Source organism: Parasteatoda tepidariorum, chromosome 5 (assembly GCF_982258835.1).
Source record: "Parasteatoda tepidariorum strain Cologne lab strain chromosome 5, Ptep-v5.0, whole genome shotgun sequence".
NCBI classification, from domain to species: Eukaryota; Metazoa; Arthropoda; class Arachnida; order Araneae; family Theridiidae; genus Parasteatoda; species Parasteatoda tepidariorum.
The window spans coordinates 22,510,701-22,527,069 of NC_141759.1; the positions used below are offsets into that span (position 1 = coordinate 22,510,701).

At 32.5% G+C, this 16,369-nt stretch overlaps 1 protein-coding gene across 1 annotated transcript in view; it reads left to right on the forward strand.

Moving 5' to 3' along the window:
- LOC107440461 (multidrug resistance-associated protein 1) overlaps positions 1–16,369 on the forward strand; it is a 58,006-nt gene that overhangs the window by 34,460 nt on the left and 7,177 nt on the right. The window contains exons 20-28 of the mRNA XM_087163515.1: positions 532–627; positions 2,033–2,150; positions 5,795–5,939; positions 10,005–10,170; positions 10,252–10,451; positions 11,269–11,395; positions 14,355–14,456; positions 14,587–14,733; positions 14,889–15,047. Coding sequence (XP_087019641.1) covers positions 532–627; positions 2,033–2,150; positions 5,795–5,939; positions 10,005–10,170; positions 10,252–10,451; positions 11,269–11,395; positions 14,355–14,456; positions 14,587–14,733; positions 14,889–15,047 — 1,260 coding nt within the window. The remainder of the gene's footprint in view (positions 1–531; positions 628–2,032; positions 2,151–5,794; positions 5,940–10,004; positions 10,171–10,251; positions 10,452–11,268; positions 11,396–14,354; positions 14,457–14,586; positions 14,734–14,888; positions 15,048–16,369) is intronic.

Sequence of the window (16,369 nt, forward strand, 5' to 3'; positions counted from 1 at the left end):
ATCTCAGTTTTCTTGACCTTGGGCTCTGGAGTGCAGGAGCATATGTTCCGGTCAGGTGGTCAGCCGAACGCGGAACCCCCAGTGTTAGTTCCCAAGCATGCTTGGTACTCATTTTATCGACCCACTGAAGGGATGAAAAGCTGAGTCGGCCTTGCCCGGCCCAAGGATCGAACCAAGGACCTGTGGCACGGCAGCGCGAAGCGCTACCACTCAGCCACCGGGCGTCTCCCAAATTGAGTATCCTATGTTTTTAAATATCATAGATTATTAAAGTTGCCAATTCAGCGTTATCTTCTGTCAGAAAATGAACTAAAAAGATTACCATTTCCAAACATTCTACTTACTTATTTAGCACCGGTGATTTTCTTTCCATATTATGACATGACATATTTCAATAGTAACGCTTTTTGCCTAGTTTTCTGTTAAAGAGATCTCCGATCCTTTTTCAGTATATTATGCAATCAAAAATACTCGGATCATAATGGTGTGTTGGTAAAACATTATAGAATAAGTAGTTATTTTCTATTACAGGTACATCGCCATGTGTATTGGACTTACATGAAGAACATGAGTTGCCCTTTATGGGTTATAACTGTATTTGGATTTGTATGCTACGTTATAATGGAGGTAAGTTGTTTATTAAAAAAAGTAACATGCATTTTAGAAACTAAGTTTAATTTAAAACTTATAAAATACAATTCATTCAAGCTATTTCGCAGAAGGTACTTTATGTATTAATATTTTCAAATGAATATAATTTTTAGTCAAGTTTATTTTTTTAACATTATTTACATAAATATAGCAAGCGATACTAACATTCACTACTAAAATTTCTATGGCGGAAGTTAGAAAATGTGTCATAAATACTTTTGTTATGATTAACTATGTTTTTAAATAAATATTTTTCGGTGAAAATTAATTTTTATAGGACTTCACTCAGACGCAGAAGACTCATAAGACACATAATATTAATGTAACTTGCCCTAAGACTGAAATTCAAAAATGCACGGGCATTTAATGAAAATTTCCTGAAAATGTTAAAGAGCCTGACTTAATGAACTTATATGCCTTAGAATTTTTTTTTCTTTAATTGATTTTTTTAAGTAGTTTTTGAGACCCAAATCGACGATCATTTTTAAGAGTGTTCATCAAAGTCAACCTAACTTGCCAACACTAACACGTGGCAACTTTAAGCGTACAAAAACTGTATAAAAAGTGACTGTATAAGTCCTCTTTTAGAAAATACGTAAGCAAGCAAAAGAATTTAAAAACTAATTAATATAATTTGTGTATTTTTTAGTTTTAGAATTTAATAGATAATTCTAATTTTTGCTTTGTATAGATAGTTTTTTCTCCATAGAGCCTTTAAATTTCGATTATGATGTCAGGTTTTTCGAAATAAATGTATTAAGATTTAGTAACATTTAATAAAGTCATATTATTTAATATTTTGTCCAAAATTGCAAAACCCAAAATAATATTCTTTTCGCAGTGAATCTTTTTAAGACATGATGTCGAACTGATAATTCCAGTGCATTGCAAATGCCTCTGCTGTTCTACAGTACTTCAGGCTAATTGGGAAAATTCTCAGTAATTTCTAATATGCCTGATATTTATTAAACTAATTACAATAATCTTATATGACTATAAATAAATTAGAAACGTGCGAAAAATAACACAATCGGACTGAATTTGCATTGGCTTATTGAAATGAGCTTTTGGTAAACCTATTTACATTAAGTCTTTACTATATTCTTGACTTATTACAAACAGCCTGAAATAAATCAGGTTATTTAAGATGTACTTTCAAATTTGCATAAGGTATTCGGGCTCACTGCAATTAGCCAGAAAAGTTTCAGGCTGATTAGAAAATACTGGAACCCTTCTATAATTAGCTTGTCACAGGGCAAAATAACTGAGGCTATTTGCAAACCGCAAAATTGTTCACCAAGAAAGAATAGGTAGTACCGAAGAGTTATAAAAAACATTATTTAAAATGACTTTTTTCTAAATGATTGGTTTTTCTTTTTAGACCTATGCCAATATTTGGTTAGGAAAATGGACCACAGATCCTAAAGTGAACGGAACACATAGCATTTCATCCACAACGTATCGATTGGAAATTTATAGTGCGTTAGGCTTAGGACAAGGTAATGAGATACTTTTTAATATTAACGATAGATAACTAAATTTAAATCAGTGTTAACTCGTCATTGGATTAATAGAACTAAAAACAAGCCTATTTTTATATTCCTTTCAATTACTTCAGGCAAATTAGCGTAACTTGGAAAAAGTATTACAATATTTCAATTGAAAAATGAAATTGTGATAAAAATTATTGTTTGCAGTCTCGTTAAAAATGTGCTCTTCCATAAATAGCTTTGTTGCATTAATTTCGTCGTTTCTTAGAAAGAAAGAAAATCAAAGTTCTCCGTTTGCTCGCTGCACGTGGGCTTCGGTAGTCTTTTCGGTTTTCGAAATATTTTCGCTGTTTATTTTGATAGAACTAAATATTCGACTGTAAGACGATGATTACGGTCAATCATAAAAAGTATCAATATTATAACTATGCTTCTCGCCTTCAGAAAACCCATTTTATTAGTTATGAAGGTACTGTTTTTCAGGTGGCGTGAGCGCAACGGACGCATTTCTGATGCGCGAAACTGGCAGCTTTCAGAAGACTTGGAAATTTCGGCGACATCTTAAAAGTTTCCCTACGAGAGAGTTTTACTTTACTTTATTTATAAAAAATTGGGCACCTGGGCCGCGCAGCGGCCCCTATCCCTTACATCTAGAAATTTACATAAGTTTAAAGTGATAACATTTTGAATTTAGCAGTCGATGTGGTTGCTAATACAAAACTACAAGCACTTTGCTTGGGTAACATTGGGTAATATTTAAATAAACATTTAAATATCGAAATTAAATTTGCACATATAAATAAAAGCATATAAATATAAACATAATTTGAAATATATATACATAGGTTGACATAGATAAATATAGTAGATATAACATTTGAATATCGAATCTAAATTGACACATATTGTCATATATAAATATAAACATAATTTGAAATATATATACATAGGTTGACATAAATAAATATAGTAAATATAACATTTGAAAATCGAATCTAAATTGACATATGTAAATATAAGAGAAATATTGTTCATTAAATACAATAGAATTTGCAAAAGAATTTAACTTGCATAAGTTGATAAATATATATGCATAAATTGGCTATATTATCAGAAAATAAAATTTGATGTAATTTAATTTAACATAAGTAAGAGTCTATTGTGAAAAGCTCAGTGAATTTAACTTGAGAGTCTTGAAAATAAAAATAGAACTCACTGGGATTGAGATGTTTCCTCGATGATCTCTCTCAGAAGACGGAGCACTTCTTCATTTTTGAGCAATTCCTTTAATTCTTTGATTAATGACACTAATCGGTGAGCAAGTTTAGGTGTCGAATTTGATGTTGCTCGAGGGCTCCTTCTGCTGGGGCTGGTCTCGCCAGTATAGTTGGCTGTGTGGTTTTTGTAACAATTACAACATTTTGGAGGAGTTATTCTGTCTTTGTTGCATTCATGAGACCTTTGGTTTTCAGCGCATTTTACACACCTTGCAGGTGCATTGCAGTGGCTTTGCGTGTGTCCATAATTTTGACAGTTGTAACATTGTGTAGGTCTTCGACCTCCTCGAAATCGTTCGATTTTGATCGGGATCTGCTGTATGTTGTTGACTTTGACTACTCTATGATGATTCACCGTTGATGCTAGGATTATGAGAAAAAGTGGAAGGAGTCGATAGGCCTCTCCCATTCTCTTCTTAAACTGCACTATTTTAAAGGCTTCAATATTGTTTTTCTGTAATTCTGCATTGATGACATCTTTATCAAAGTCCATAGGCAGGTCCCGGACCAAAACCTTAATAAATCTGGCTTGCGGTGTTATTTCAGGTTTGCTGGGCGGATCCCGTACTTTGTCGGTAACCTCCTTAGGTTTTGTTGTCGGCAAGGTAGTGACGTCATCTGTTGATTTATGTTGGCTAGAAGAAGGACAGCTGTTTGTAGACATGAGTGTAGAATTATCTTCAATTGTTTTGACTGCATTTTGCCTCTTCTTCCTTTTTCTTTTCTTTGCTGGTGGTTCTGTATTATTGTTAATATTGATGTCCGTGCCAGTTTCTATGTTCGATGTTTTATTCAAGTTTTCATCTTTATTTTCCATGGTTAAGTCTGCAGTGCTTGGATTAGTTTCAGTCATTATTGATTCGACTTTAATGGAGTTTTCATTCATCACCTTGTTTTCTTCTGCTTGAAATTTTTTCCACTTCCATCTGACGTGATAAGCTGCATTTGTCAGTTTTAGGAAGTATGAGTATTCATTGTCTCCAGGGTAACTTGATCTTATCTGAATGAGCAGTTTGCTAAGTAATTTATCTAAACGAATCAGCTCCTCTGTATCAAACTGAGCGTAAAACCTACGAGAGAACAATAGAGTGACGTATCATATGAACTTTCGAATCATTTACATATAGTGGTGTAGAGAGTGACTTTAAAAAGAAAAACATAAAAAACATAAACTTAGCTACCACTCTTAGAGAGCTTTGGTTGCTCAAGATATAGAGCATTCGCCTTCTAATGAGGTGAACTGGGTTCGAATCCCAGCGACGGCTGATCGATACGAATTCCACACCCGTCTCACACCAACAAGAGTGTTGACGTAAATCCTCAGTGGTAGTGGTAAAATATCCTCAGAGGTTGTCGGTAAAATATCCTGAGAGGTTAGAGTGCCGTAAGGCTAACCGGGGCAGGTTCTTGTGATTTTCCTTTCCATGCAACGCGAATGAGGGTTAGTTTCATCCAAAAGTCCTCCATGGAAGCAAATTTCTCCCTATACTTGAAACAGGAGTTCCATTGTCTTCCGAATTGGGTTCAAAATTACAAGGCTAAGGAGTTGAACATAAGTAGTCGTGAACCCAAAATTGAAATGGCTGCTCATCGATGGTTATAACTGCCACTATAAGAATTTTTTTTTAAAAAGCTTAGGAAGTTGGCTGCCCTGTCTATGTAATGGTGATAAAAATCATTGTAAATCAACTTTGTGAAGCAAAGAAATATCTATTAACGTGAGCATTTTGTTGCCAGTTTTAACATAAACAAATCTCTCACAAAAATCAAGAGGCTTTGTGTCTTTAAATAAACATTAAAAATATTTGTATGTGGTAAACAACTGTGATTTGAATAGTTAAAGGGCAATGCAATGATAAGTCACATTTTCCAATAGTACGAGAGAGCATGTTCTTATGATCGTTTTTGGCGCAAAACACGACAATTTCCATGCACGCAAAGCTTTGCTAGTGTCTATTTTGTCTTCTATTAGTGATTTTTCAACGCTTTTTAACTATCTACGTCGAAACAATACTAAGCACCAGCTTGATGAAGAAATATCGCTTCTTGGAAAACGCCTCCATCACTATATTCATCACATTTCTTCATTTAAAATAGCGTTAATAATTAATATTTAACAACTTTTTTTTAAATTTTTTTTTATTTATTTTTTATAATTATTCATTTATTTTTTATTTTTTTTTTACCAGTATAAGCTTATTCTTTTATGACTTTAACAGATTAGTATAAGATGAATCGGTTGGTGGCGCGTGAGGTACCCTACATATCCAGCATATTTAACAACTTCATAATCTCATTCTTAATTTTTTTTTCATACACTCCAGAATAATACGCAATAAAAAAAATTAAGTACCACTCTTTTTATTTTTGTTTTAGCAATTTTCGTCATCATAGGAAGCTTCTCTTTAGCACATGGAGTGATTACAGCTGCAGCTCGATTGCATAACAAAATGTTGAATAGCCTTATAAAATCTCCGATGTCTTTCTTCGATAGTACACCAATGGGTAGAATTACAAACAGGTTTGCCTTATTTTTTTATTACATAACTTATTTATGCACAAAAAATATGTTATCCTTTGCCTGTCTTTTAACCGAAGACATTTCTATCAGGGGTGGTTTTGCATTCAAATTTTTCATTATCAATTATCAATATTAAACTAATTGTTAAGTGCAATTGGAAAAATAGTGTTCTGTTTAATCAAATTATTTTGTTAACCCAATCGAATATAATCTATTATATATAATTCTGTTACATGGCTCCCAAATTTTAGCTGTATTTCTTTTCCGCCGGTGGCAACGTTTGCTTTGTTTTGTTTACGTTTTGAAAACACCAAAGCATTCAGCCTTTTAATGATGTGCTTCTGATCTAATATATATAATTCTCTTACGTGGCTCCCAAATTTTGGCTGAAGTACTTAGTACAACTAAATAAGATCCTTTTCACAACACTTAAATATTTACTTTATTTTCTTTATATATAGAGAAAACAGTCGGCAAAGAATTCTGTTAGGTTAAAAAACATTTCTCCAAAAAAAAACGAATTCTAAAAGAAATAAAAATAAACAACTTAAAAAATAAAAATGCTGTTGCCAGCCATAGAATTTTTTGTAAGTTAACTTGGCAACATAAATCAAAATGACATAGAAGCGCAACTAGATCAAAATTGAGATACCTGAGCGCTTGACGTAACAAATCCTTCAATTCTATAAGTGTTGTATCGCCAAATGCCCAAATTAACAATTGTGTTTTTAAAAAAATTCTCTCTCTCTCTCTCTCTCGACTATCCAGAGTACTATTTCATATTGTTTTACAACACATGGCTTTAACACTCTGGTGGGAAAGACTTTCAAACAAAACTTACAACTGTTACTTTTCTCAGCAACTGAAATTTAGAATAGTATGATTAAGAAAAATATGTGAACTGTTTGCAATTTCAAATTAATATTGAAATTTACAGGCTTAGAATTTTCTACAGTGAAAAGTTTTCGGAACTTCAGTATTCAAAAAAGTATACAAAAACTAGACGTTAAGAACGAATCCAATGAGCGAGCAAAGCGAGCATTGGATTGCAAATCATTCCGAAATGAACTGCGAAAGCAGTTCCGGGGGTTCGCGAGCGCCAGCGAGCAGGGGGCGAAGCCTCCAAAGATCATATAATTTTAATGTCACTTTATAAACTAAGAAAAATATTTTTTTTATAACAATTTAGGAACAAAATCATAATTAAGGTACTTTTAACTCAAAGAAAAATAAATAAATAAATAAATAGTGGAAAGAAAAAAGTGGTTACCAATAAATCTAGTACCATAGAATTTCTGTGATGAAGTCTATACTTAGTTTTATTTACTTCAATATTACGTTTAAAAAATTTGGATATCTAATTGATCTACACACAAAAATTATTTAAACGACCAAATTTGCTTCTTCAATCTTTTTAAAGTTAAATTGTCAGAGACCAGATGTCAAAGGAGTAGTCAGAAATCAAGGTGACTTCTTGGTCACTAATTTATAGTACAGTGGACTTAAACGTCTAGATCTATTTTTTGAAGAAGTTGTAGTAGTTGGTCGCAGTTATAATTCAAGTTATTTTTCTTTTAACCACTTGGAGACGAGTGAGTCATATTTACATTATAAGGGCGGTGATAATCAGGGTAAAAAAGATAAAACTATTAGCCAAACTATGTTAATATCAGTTTATTTGTGGTCGGGGTAATAATAGTTTGCTTTATTTATTTCACCACTACTTAGTTTAGATAAATACTTTGCTAACAGATAAGTTATATAATTACTCTTTATCCAACCTTGATAAGGGACTGTTCAAAAAGTACGTACACAATAATTGAGAAATTTTAACCCCTCCCCCCTTTCGTACATTACCGTACATAAAGTCATACTCCCCCCCCTTAGAGTGCGTACATTTTATTTGTCTACCCCCCTTTTTCATAAAAATTAAAATAATTATGTTTTATATAAAATTAAATATTTATTTAAGGAGTGTGTAGGAAAAAGTCAAATTTAAATTTGGTGTATGATTATAATGTACGTACTTTGTATAATATCTCCCCCCTCCCCATCGTACAAACTAGAAAATCCCCTCCCCCCCCTTCGGGATGTACGTACTTTTTGAACGGCCCCTAAGACGTCAACTCATATTCTCACATTAGGATCTTAGCGCCCTACTGCATATAGCTACACAATCAGAACTCAATGATTATCTATCTATATGAATACTCCCTTACTTCAAGTTAAAGATGATTGGGAAAAGGGTCTGGGGTGCCCAAATATTTAATATAGTACCAGAGATGCCAACTGCTCCGGACAGGCCAAAATAATTAAGAAAACGGTAAATACCTACAAACTAAATTTTGCAAATATTTGACTGTTTTTGCTTGCTTTTTCAAAGGTATAGCATTAAATAACTATTACAAAGTAGTGAAGTATATAAGCCTACAAAATATTTAGAAATAGTGGTGGATAAAAGTCTACTAAATTGAATTTATTAAACCAAAAATCACAATTGATAAACTACCACTTGAAAATATTTATTTGCTGTCTGGAGCAAGTTGGCATGTCTGTAGTACATGGATTGGATTTATTAGATTTAAATTAAAAGCAAAAATAAAATATCTACCAGTTTTTAACTGTTTTAAACATTTTTATATTTATTTTAAAAATTAATTGTTGACTATTTCTAATAAAAGTTTTCTAACTATTAAAGCCTTCTGCGCAACTTATTCATATGTTGAGCGGAAGCTATGATTATCAAAAGTTGAGAATAGCAAAATTTCAATTGTTTGATTACTTTGAATAGTCTAATAGTTAAAACTCTCCTCAATCGAATCAGTATGTTCAAAATTGACCGGAAATTTTTAAAATTATAACTTAAAATTAGCTTAACCCTTTCGCACCGACTGTCACAAATACGTGCCAACATGAAACCGTATCGATCAGAGTAAAAATATAAAACTGGTAACCGAAGTAGTTCTTAATCAGTTTATTTGTGGGTAATGATAGTTTGCTTTATTTAATTCACCACTATTTAGTTCGAATTAAAAATTGTGCAGTTACACTTTTATCACATATGGATTGGATGTGTTAGATGTGAAGTAAAAGCAAAAATAAATCTGTCAAATTAGCTATGCCCAAATTTAAGCTACCGCTTTTTATTTTTTACCATCCTGATTTTGTACGAATAAATTTATGACGAGCCCGTCCTGAAATGGTTAAAATTTAACTGAACTAAAGCAAAAGGTCAGTAATCAAGTGTTTTTTTTTAATTTAAGAAAATGTTAAACATGAGAGAGAGTCGTAAAGCTGCTGGAATGGAAAATCGCTTCCTGGTTAGGAAGTTTTCACTCTGTATTGTCTGCTAAATTAAAATAACTCAGCCTTCTTCATTCTTGGAAACTCTCAAGTCAAGTATAAAAACAGACTTGTTATTGTTTGGGCGGAATGATAACCAGTTTATTAACTATAAATAGTTCCGCTTACTATTATAAAAATATCGAAAGGGTTAAAGTTTTCAATCGTTGATGCAAGCAGTACATATCGGGAAAAAAATCATTAAAGTTATTAAGTCATTACATTTTACTAATTCATTAAAATTTCCTTGCAAATTATATTGCATTATATATATATTTATCTAATATTTCTTGAATAAATTAAAAGGCAGATGGAATTAATTATCATTCACGCGAGAAAATTATCTGCTTTCTTCGTATCAAAATTCAACTAACTACATTTTACGAGACGATGAAGTTAACTAAACTTTTTTAACTATTAACTAAAGTTTCAACAATGAAAATCGAACAAATTAATTACCGGTTTCGTTATTATTTTTTCACAATGTATTAACCAAAAGATTTTTTTTCTGAATTTTAAAAATTTCAGCTTTCTGATTTAACTAAGTTCCGGGCATTAAAGCAAACTATTACTATAGTATTACAACCATTGAACGCATTATTAGTATTATGACTATAAGTACATACAAACTCTTATAATATTATTTATTGTAACGTTCAGTTAGAATTATTTGATCAGTTGAATTATTGAGAGTTTACAAATTACTCAATATTTTCCCCACAGGTTCAGTTCTGATTTGGATATTATAGATACTGAGCTCTATGGTCAAATTGATGGTTGGTTAAATTGCATCCTTTATGTTATTGCATCCTTCTACATGATTGGAAGAAATGCTCCCATTTTTCTAGCTTCTCTTCTTCCTCTTGGCGTCCTTTACTATATTTTTCTCGTAAGTAACTTTCTAAAAACCTAAAGTTATTTAATTTCAATTCCACTGAATGACTTTAAAATGAAAATATAAACTTTTCAGAAACTGCATCTGAACACTTATCGGCAAATCAGAAGATTGGAATCTACAACAAAATCACCCATCTACAGTCAGTTGTTGGAATCTATCCAAGGAGTGTCTTCAATTGGGGCATACAAGGTGCAAGAAGAATTCATTGAAAGTTTTGAAAATAAACTCAACAACCATATGGTTTGCTTTTCATCTACCATAGGAAGCAATAGGTAATTGTCTACTTCTCAATCAATTAAGGAAAAGTTTCTGAATTATGATTATTTTAATGATTTAAATGCGTGTATAGCAAAACCATCGCGTCAGAAGTAAATTACGAAGCTGTGACGGAATAATATATATATATATATATATATATATATATATATATATATATATATACTCCTTAATCCAATAATAGAGGGGAGTTGAAGGAATATTTTATTCTAATGGTAGCACAACGCTTATGTTCAAACATGCTGCTTTTAGTTAGTTTTGAACCACTTATAGCTGATTTACAATGACTTGAATGTGCACGCTTCATTCCGTTGCTTTTAGACGTAGTTATTAATATGAGGAATAATAAATTATATCTGCTTTTCCTTATTATTTATCAACTAATAGGGATAAAATGTATTTTTCGAGAGATTATAGCTATTTATGATGATTAATTTATAAAACAGCATTGAAACTGTTTATTTTTCAATTTAACGGTCTATCATTAATTTTTCATGAAGTAACTAGTTAAGTTTGAAATTTTTAATCTATTATATGCTTCAACTGACTTGTCTGGTTATTTCATAAAATATCCAGTTTCTCTATAAAATAAACTTAATTTATACTATCATTTTGAAACACTATCTGTAGCTTTCCGAAAAAAACTGATTTCCGATTTGAAATTCCCACACCCGAATTAGGTAAGATCAAGTGATTGTATAAATGCAACAAAACAAAAAATTTCCCCACTGTTATTATAATGACTTTTGTTCTTTCTTTTATGAAATTTTCTATAATTTTAACTATTTCTTTCCGTTTTTCTTTCTTTTATAGGTGGTTTAATTTTTGGCTAGATATGCTGGGCAGTATCATTGTGTTTATATCAGCTTACCTTGCTGTGCAGAATCGCCATAACTTGACTCCTGCTGATGTTGCCTTAATGATAACTTATACTTTAAATGTAAGCAAAGCATTTTAATTTTTAATTTTAAAATATTTTTGATGGCCATATTAATTACTTTTTCACGTTAATCCATGAACGTCAGGTCAATGTATCTCAATAATCTAAGACTTATATATATATATATATATATATATATATATATATATATATATATATATATATATATATATATATATTCTCATGTTTGTGAAAAAAAAGGAATATGGCTCCTAAAATTGCGAAAACAGGCAGAAGCTTAATTTTTTTGACGTTTTGTTGTCCCTTTAGTTATTCAATCATATCTCAGGAATTAAAGAGAGACGGAAAAAAGAAAACACTGGTAGTAGAACTATTTCAATAATAGATAATTTCCTGGAGTTGTAAATCTATTAAGAATAAGCAATTCACTGCTATCAATTTTTTATTGGGGAAGAAACAATTCAATTCGTAAATTTCACCTGTTAAAAAAATGTGATACTTATGGATATTTTATTTTTCCCGAAAAAAAGCTAAATATAAAAATTTATTTGTTACCAGTTTTTACTCTTTTCCGTCTCGATATATATAGACTTTGTGACCGGTCATTCCCATCTCCATTCCTCCTCACTGCTTCTCATGATCGATTTATGACTACAGCATACCTTTCAACTCTTCCGGATTTTCCGGAAGATTTTATTTTCATATTTAAAGTGGTAGTAAATATATACTATTTTTTCTTTTATAAAAAATTTTTAAATGATTTTGATCACCACTATTCTTTCAAAAATTAAGCTCATATATTAATATGCGGTACCATACCCTCCAACTTATGAGGATTTTGAAAATAATTCTTTCTAGTGGTAGCGAACCAAAGTAGAAATTTTTAAAGCAAATGGATCTCTCATAAAACTTTTATGAGAACTTAAGAATCTAGCCATATGGCCTGCACTTTTATAAGTAATAGTGGGCAAGTTACGCTAAAATAATTTTTTTTTAAATATTAAGACATTAATTTAGCTACCGTCTGAAAAGAAGATTTCTGAAACTACGGAAATTCCGTAGCAGTTGGAGGGTATGCGGTACTATCATGGTTGTCAACTTAAGTTTTTTCAAATGCAACGTATTTGTTTGCTTAAAATTGAAGTTTTAATTTCATTTTAATACCCCTGGGAAATATGATAATGGAAGAGATTAAAAGTTGGCAGGTATGCTACAGATGAATCGGTTAATGCCGCTTCGCGTCAGCGCACCGAGATTTATGTGATTTCTACCATTCGTAACTGCATTAAAAGAGCCGTAAGGCCACAGGCTCCCAGTTCCACTACAACGAACGAACGTAACTGCATTATGAGATACAATTCAAATTATTCATTCTTAAATTTTAAAAAAATTTGGCGGCACTTTTATCAACGAACTAAAAAATATGCTATTGAAAGTTGCTCATTTGCTCATCAATCCCTTTCAATAAAACTTAATCAAGATTCCGAAGATTCTATTAATCAAGAATTTGTATTTTTTTGTCACCTGTGCCTATCCTGCAATAGATTCAGTTATTTATTTTGGAAGTTTTTAATTTATTGATTTATTTTCTGTTCGTTTATTTCGTATTTACTTTATTTTCTTTGCTATCTACATACAGTTATATACTTTTGGTTTCGCTAATTTGTTATTTTAAAAGAAAAATTAATATTTGTATCATAATAAATAAAAATTTCATTCGTATTTAAATAGGTTTAGGATGAAAATATTTTTCATTGCTGAGAGTACGTTACTGCGTACATTGCTGAGAGTCACTGCGTACTGAGAGTACGCAGTGACAAAATGGTTTAAAAATTGCTTAAGTGCTACTATAATTTTCTATCAGTAATAATTAAGTCAGACCAAATTGCTTACATTATCGGTTTGCTACAAAACATTGAAATATTTACCGTTCGTTTTATTAACTCGGATTGAGAAGCATGGGTGATACTAATTTTACCAGTTTTTGTGCAATATTTTATTTTATATTTAAAGTGATAGTAAAATTTTGTCTAACTCGTTCTTAGATATATATCTAAGTATTAAATTGTAATATACAGTTAAAATTGTATTTAAAATATGATTGTAACTAATCTAGCTCATATAAATAGGCATAAATTATTGATTTGTAGTGGTAGGTAATGATGGGCACAGTAGGCCTTGACCCTCTATGGGCAGTCGAGTCCATAGAGGGCCAAGGCCATAGAGGAAGTTTTAGTGGTAGGTAAAACAAATCCATTTATAATTTTAAAAATAAGGATTTTTTTCGCAAAATATTTTAATATTACGACCACTGAGAAAAAAATATCTCAATGGCCGGAATAGTTGACACCTATATGAGTATGTGATATACTACTTTGTCACAGCTCAGCGGTATTGAGCCTTTTAAAAAGATGGCAAAATTAACCGAAAATCTTCTACTTTCAGCTTCTTGTCTTCTACCGTTTTTTTAAAATATTTTGTCGAATTCTGAGCAATTGGCCTCTTTGTTTAAACCTGCAGAAACTATTTTCATAATAGCACATTTCAGATTACTGCCAAATATAAGACCAGGAGGTAAACAACTAAATTTTGTGAAAACAAAAGACATTTTTTTTAAGAAAAATAATACTTTTTTTTCAGTTAAACTTAAACTGTCAAAATATGCTCCCTAGAGTTTATATATTCTGACACAATGTGTAAATTTATGCATTTAAAAAAAACAGTATGACTGTTAATGCAAATCTTGTTGAAAAATCAGTCCTGTATGTCTTTCGCAGATACGAATTAATGCATAAAATAAGTATTAAAATATGTTTGATTATTGTTCTTGCAACATTTAAAATTACATGAAAAGTTTTACTTGAGATCTTTATGTGTATTTAAAACTACTTATATTTTTAAATCGTATCAACAAAAGAAAATGATTTATAGTATTTGGAAACAACAAACATTAATATTTATAAAGAAAATAATGTAATTAAAAATATTTTTCCCATAGGTTACCGATGCTATTAAATGGTTTGTAAGACTGAGCTGTCTTCTTGAAGATAAATCTATCTCAGTTGAAAGAGTAGACGAATACTGTAAACTTGATTCTGAAGTATGACATTCTCCTTCCTTTTATTTTTTATTTTCCTTTAATGTTTTTCAATTTACTAAAACAAAATCTCGTTTTTTTATGTCCCAAAATGTTTTATTTTTTAAATTTCACATACTTTATTGAAATCTAGGCAGCATGGGATACGCCTTTGGACTGTCAAAACAAAGATTGGCCATTCATTGGTCAGATTTCGTTCAACAACTACAGCGCGAGATACAGAGAGAATCTGGACTTAGTATTGAGAAACCTTAATCTATCTATAAACGGAAGTGAAAAAGTAAGAGACAGTTTTCGTTTTTTCCATTTCAGTTCATTTTAATTTGCATCGTTGATCTGGGCTGTTCTAAAATAACCCAGTCGAATTTGATTTAAATATAAATCCTTGAAATGCTATCTTTTTAAAATTGTATTGAGAAATTAATTTTCATTTAGGTCGGCATAATAGGACGTACTGGTGCTGGAAAGTCATCGATCACCATGGCTTTGTTTAGGATTATAGAACCAGCGACAGGAACAATATTTATAGACGACGTAGATATCTCTAAACTAGGCCTGCATAAACTAAGATCAAAATTGACTATAATTCCTCAGGTAAGTTTAAAGCTTACTTCTTTTGTTTGTAAAAATCAGGGGTTTCCGAATAAAAATTATTAGTTTTAGTTTTAATAATACACAGTCCAGTCACATTAATGGGACCACCCCCTATCTTCGACGTCAACGTGAAATAACCAATCACAGAAGGCAGGTGGCAGCATATTACAGTAGAGTGCATGTAAAGGATGTCCTAGGGCATCGGAAAGCATCTCAAGCGTAGGCGTAATGCAAAAACGTAGCGATTTATCCGACGTCCAAAAGGGTATGATTATTGGCTTTCGGGCCAAGTGTGGAAGCATTTCGGAAACGGCCAATTTTGTGAACTGTTTTCGTATCACCGTGTCGAAAGTATACCGTGCATGGTAAAATGGCACTATCCAAAATCAGCGGCGTGCCACATGCGGTGCACCACGGGCTATAGATGGCAGAGGCGAAGGAAAGCTACGGAGACGCTTTCGAGTAAATATGCGTGCAACTGTTGAGCAACTGACCGCCCAGATGAACCAAGGGGCTACCAAGTGCGTATCCTCAACAACGGTTCAGCGAATGTTGCTGCGCATGGGCCTCCGTAGCAGAAGCCTGGTTAATGCATCTATGCTGACTGCTGTTTATCGGCGACGAAGGCTGGAATTTGCATGCCAGTACCGCAACTGGACGTCCACAGAGTGGCGACAGGTGGCTTTATTCGATGAATCGCTTTTTATGCTCCATCGGACGGATAAACGCTGGCGTATACAGCATGAAACGTCTGAAAGCAAAAACCCTGCAACAATTGCCGAAAGGATCCAGGATGGAGGAGGGAGCATTATGGTTTGGGGAATGTTTTACTGGCATTCACTGGGGGCACTCACCATTGTGGAAGGAGCGATGGATCAGCACTAGTGCGCATCTGCCCTTGCGGACCATGTCCACCCCTTTATGCGAATGATTTTTCCTTAGAATGATGGCATCTACCAGCGGGATAATGCGAGGTGTCATACAGCTCACAGTGTATGTGCGTGGTACGAAGAGCACAAGGATGAGTTTACCGTACCTCGCTGGCCAGCAAACTCTCCGGATTTAAACCCAATCGAGAATCTATGGGACCACCTCTATCGGGTTGCTCGCGCCACATATCCTCAACAGCGTAATTTAGCGCAGCTGGCCATGGCACTGAAGTCGGCATGGCTCAATATCCCAGTGAACACCTTCAGAAACCTTGCTGACTCTCTTCCTGCAAGTCTCACAGCGGTCCACTCTGCCAAAGGTGGTTATTCTGGCTTTTGACAGGTGGTCACATTAATGTGACTGGACTGTGTATAATTAACATAGTCATATCT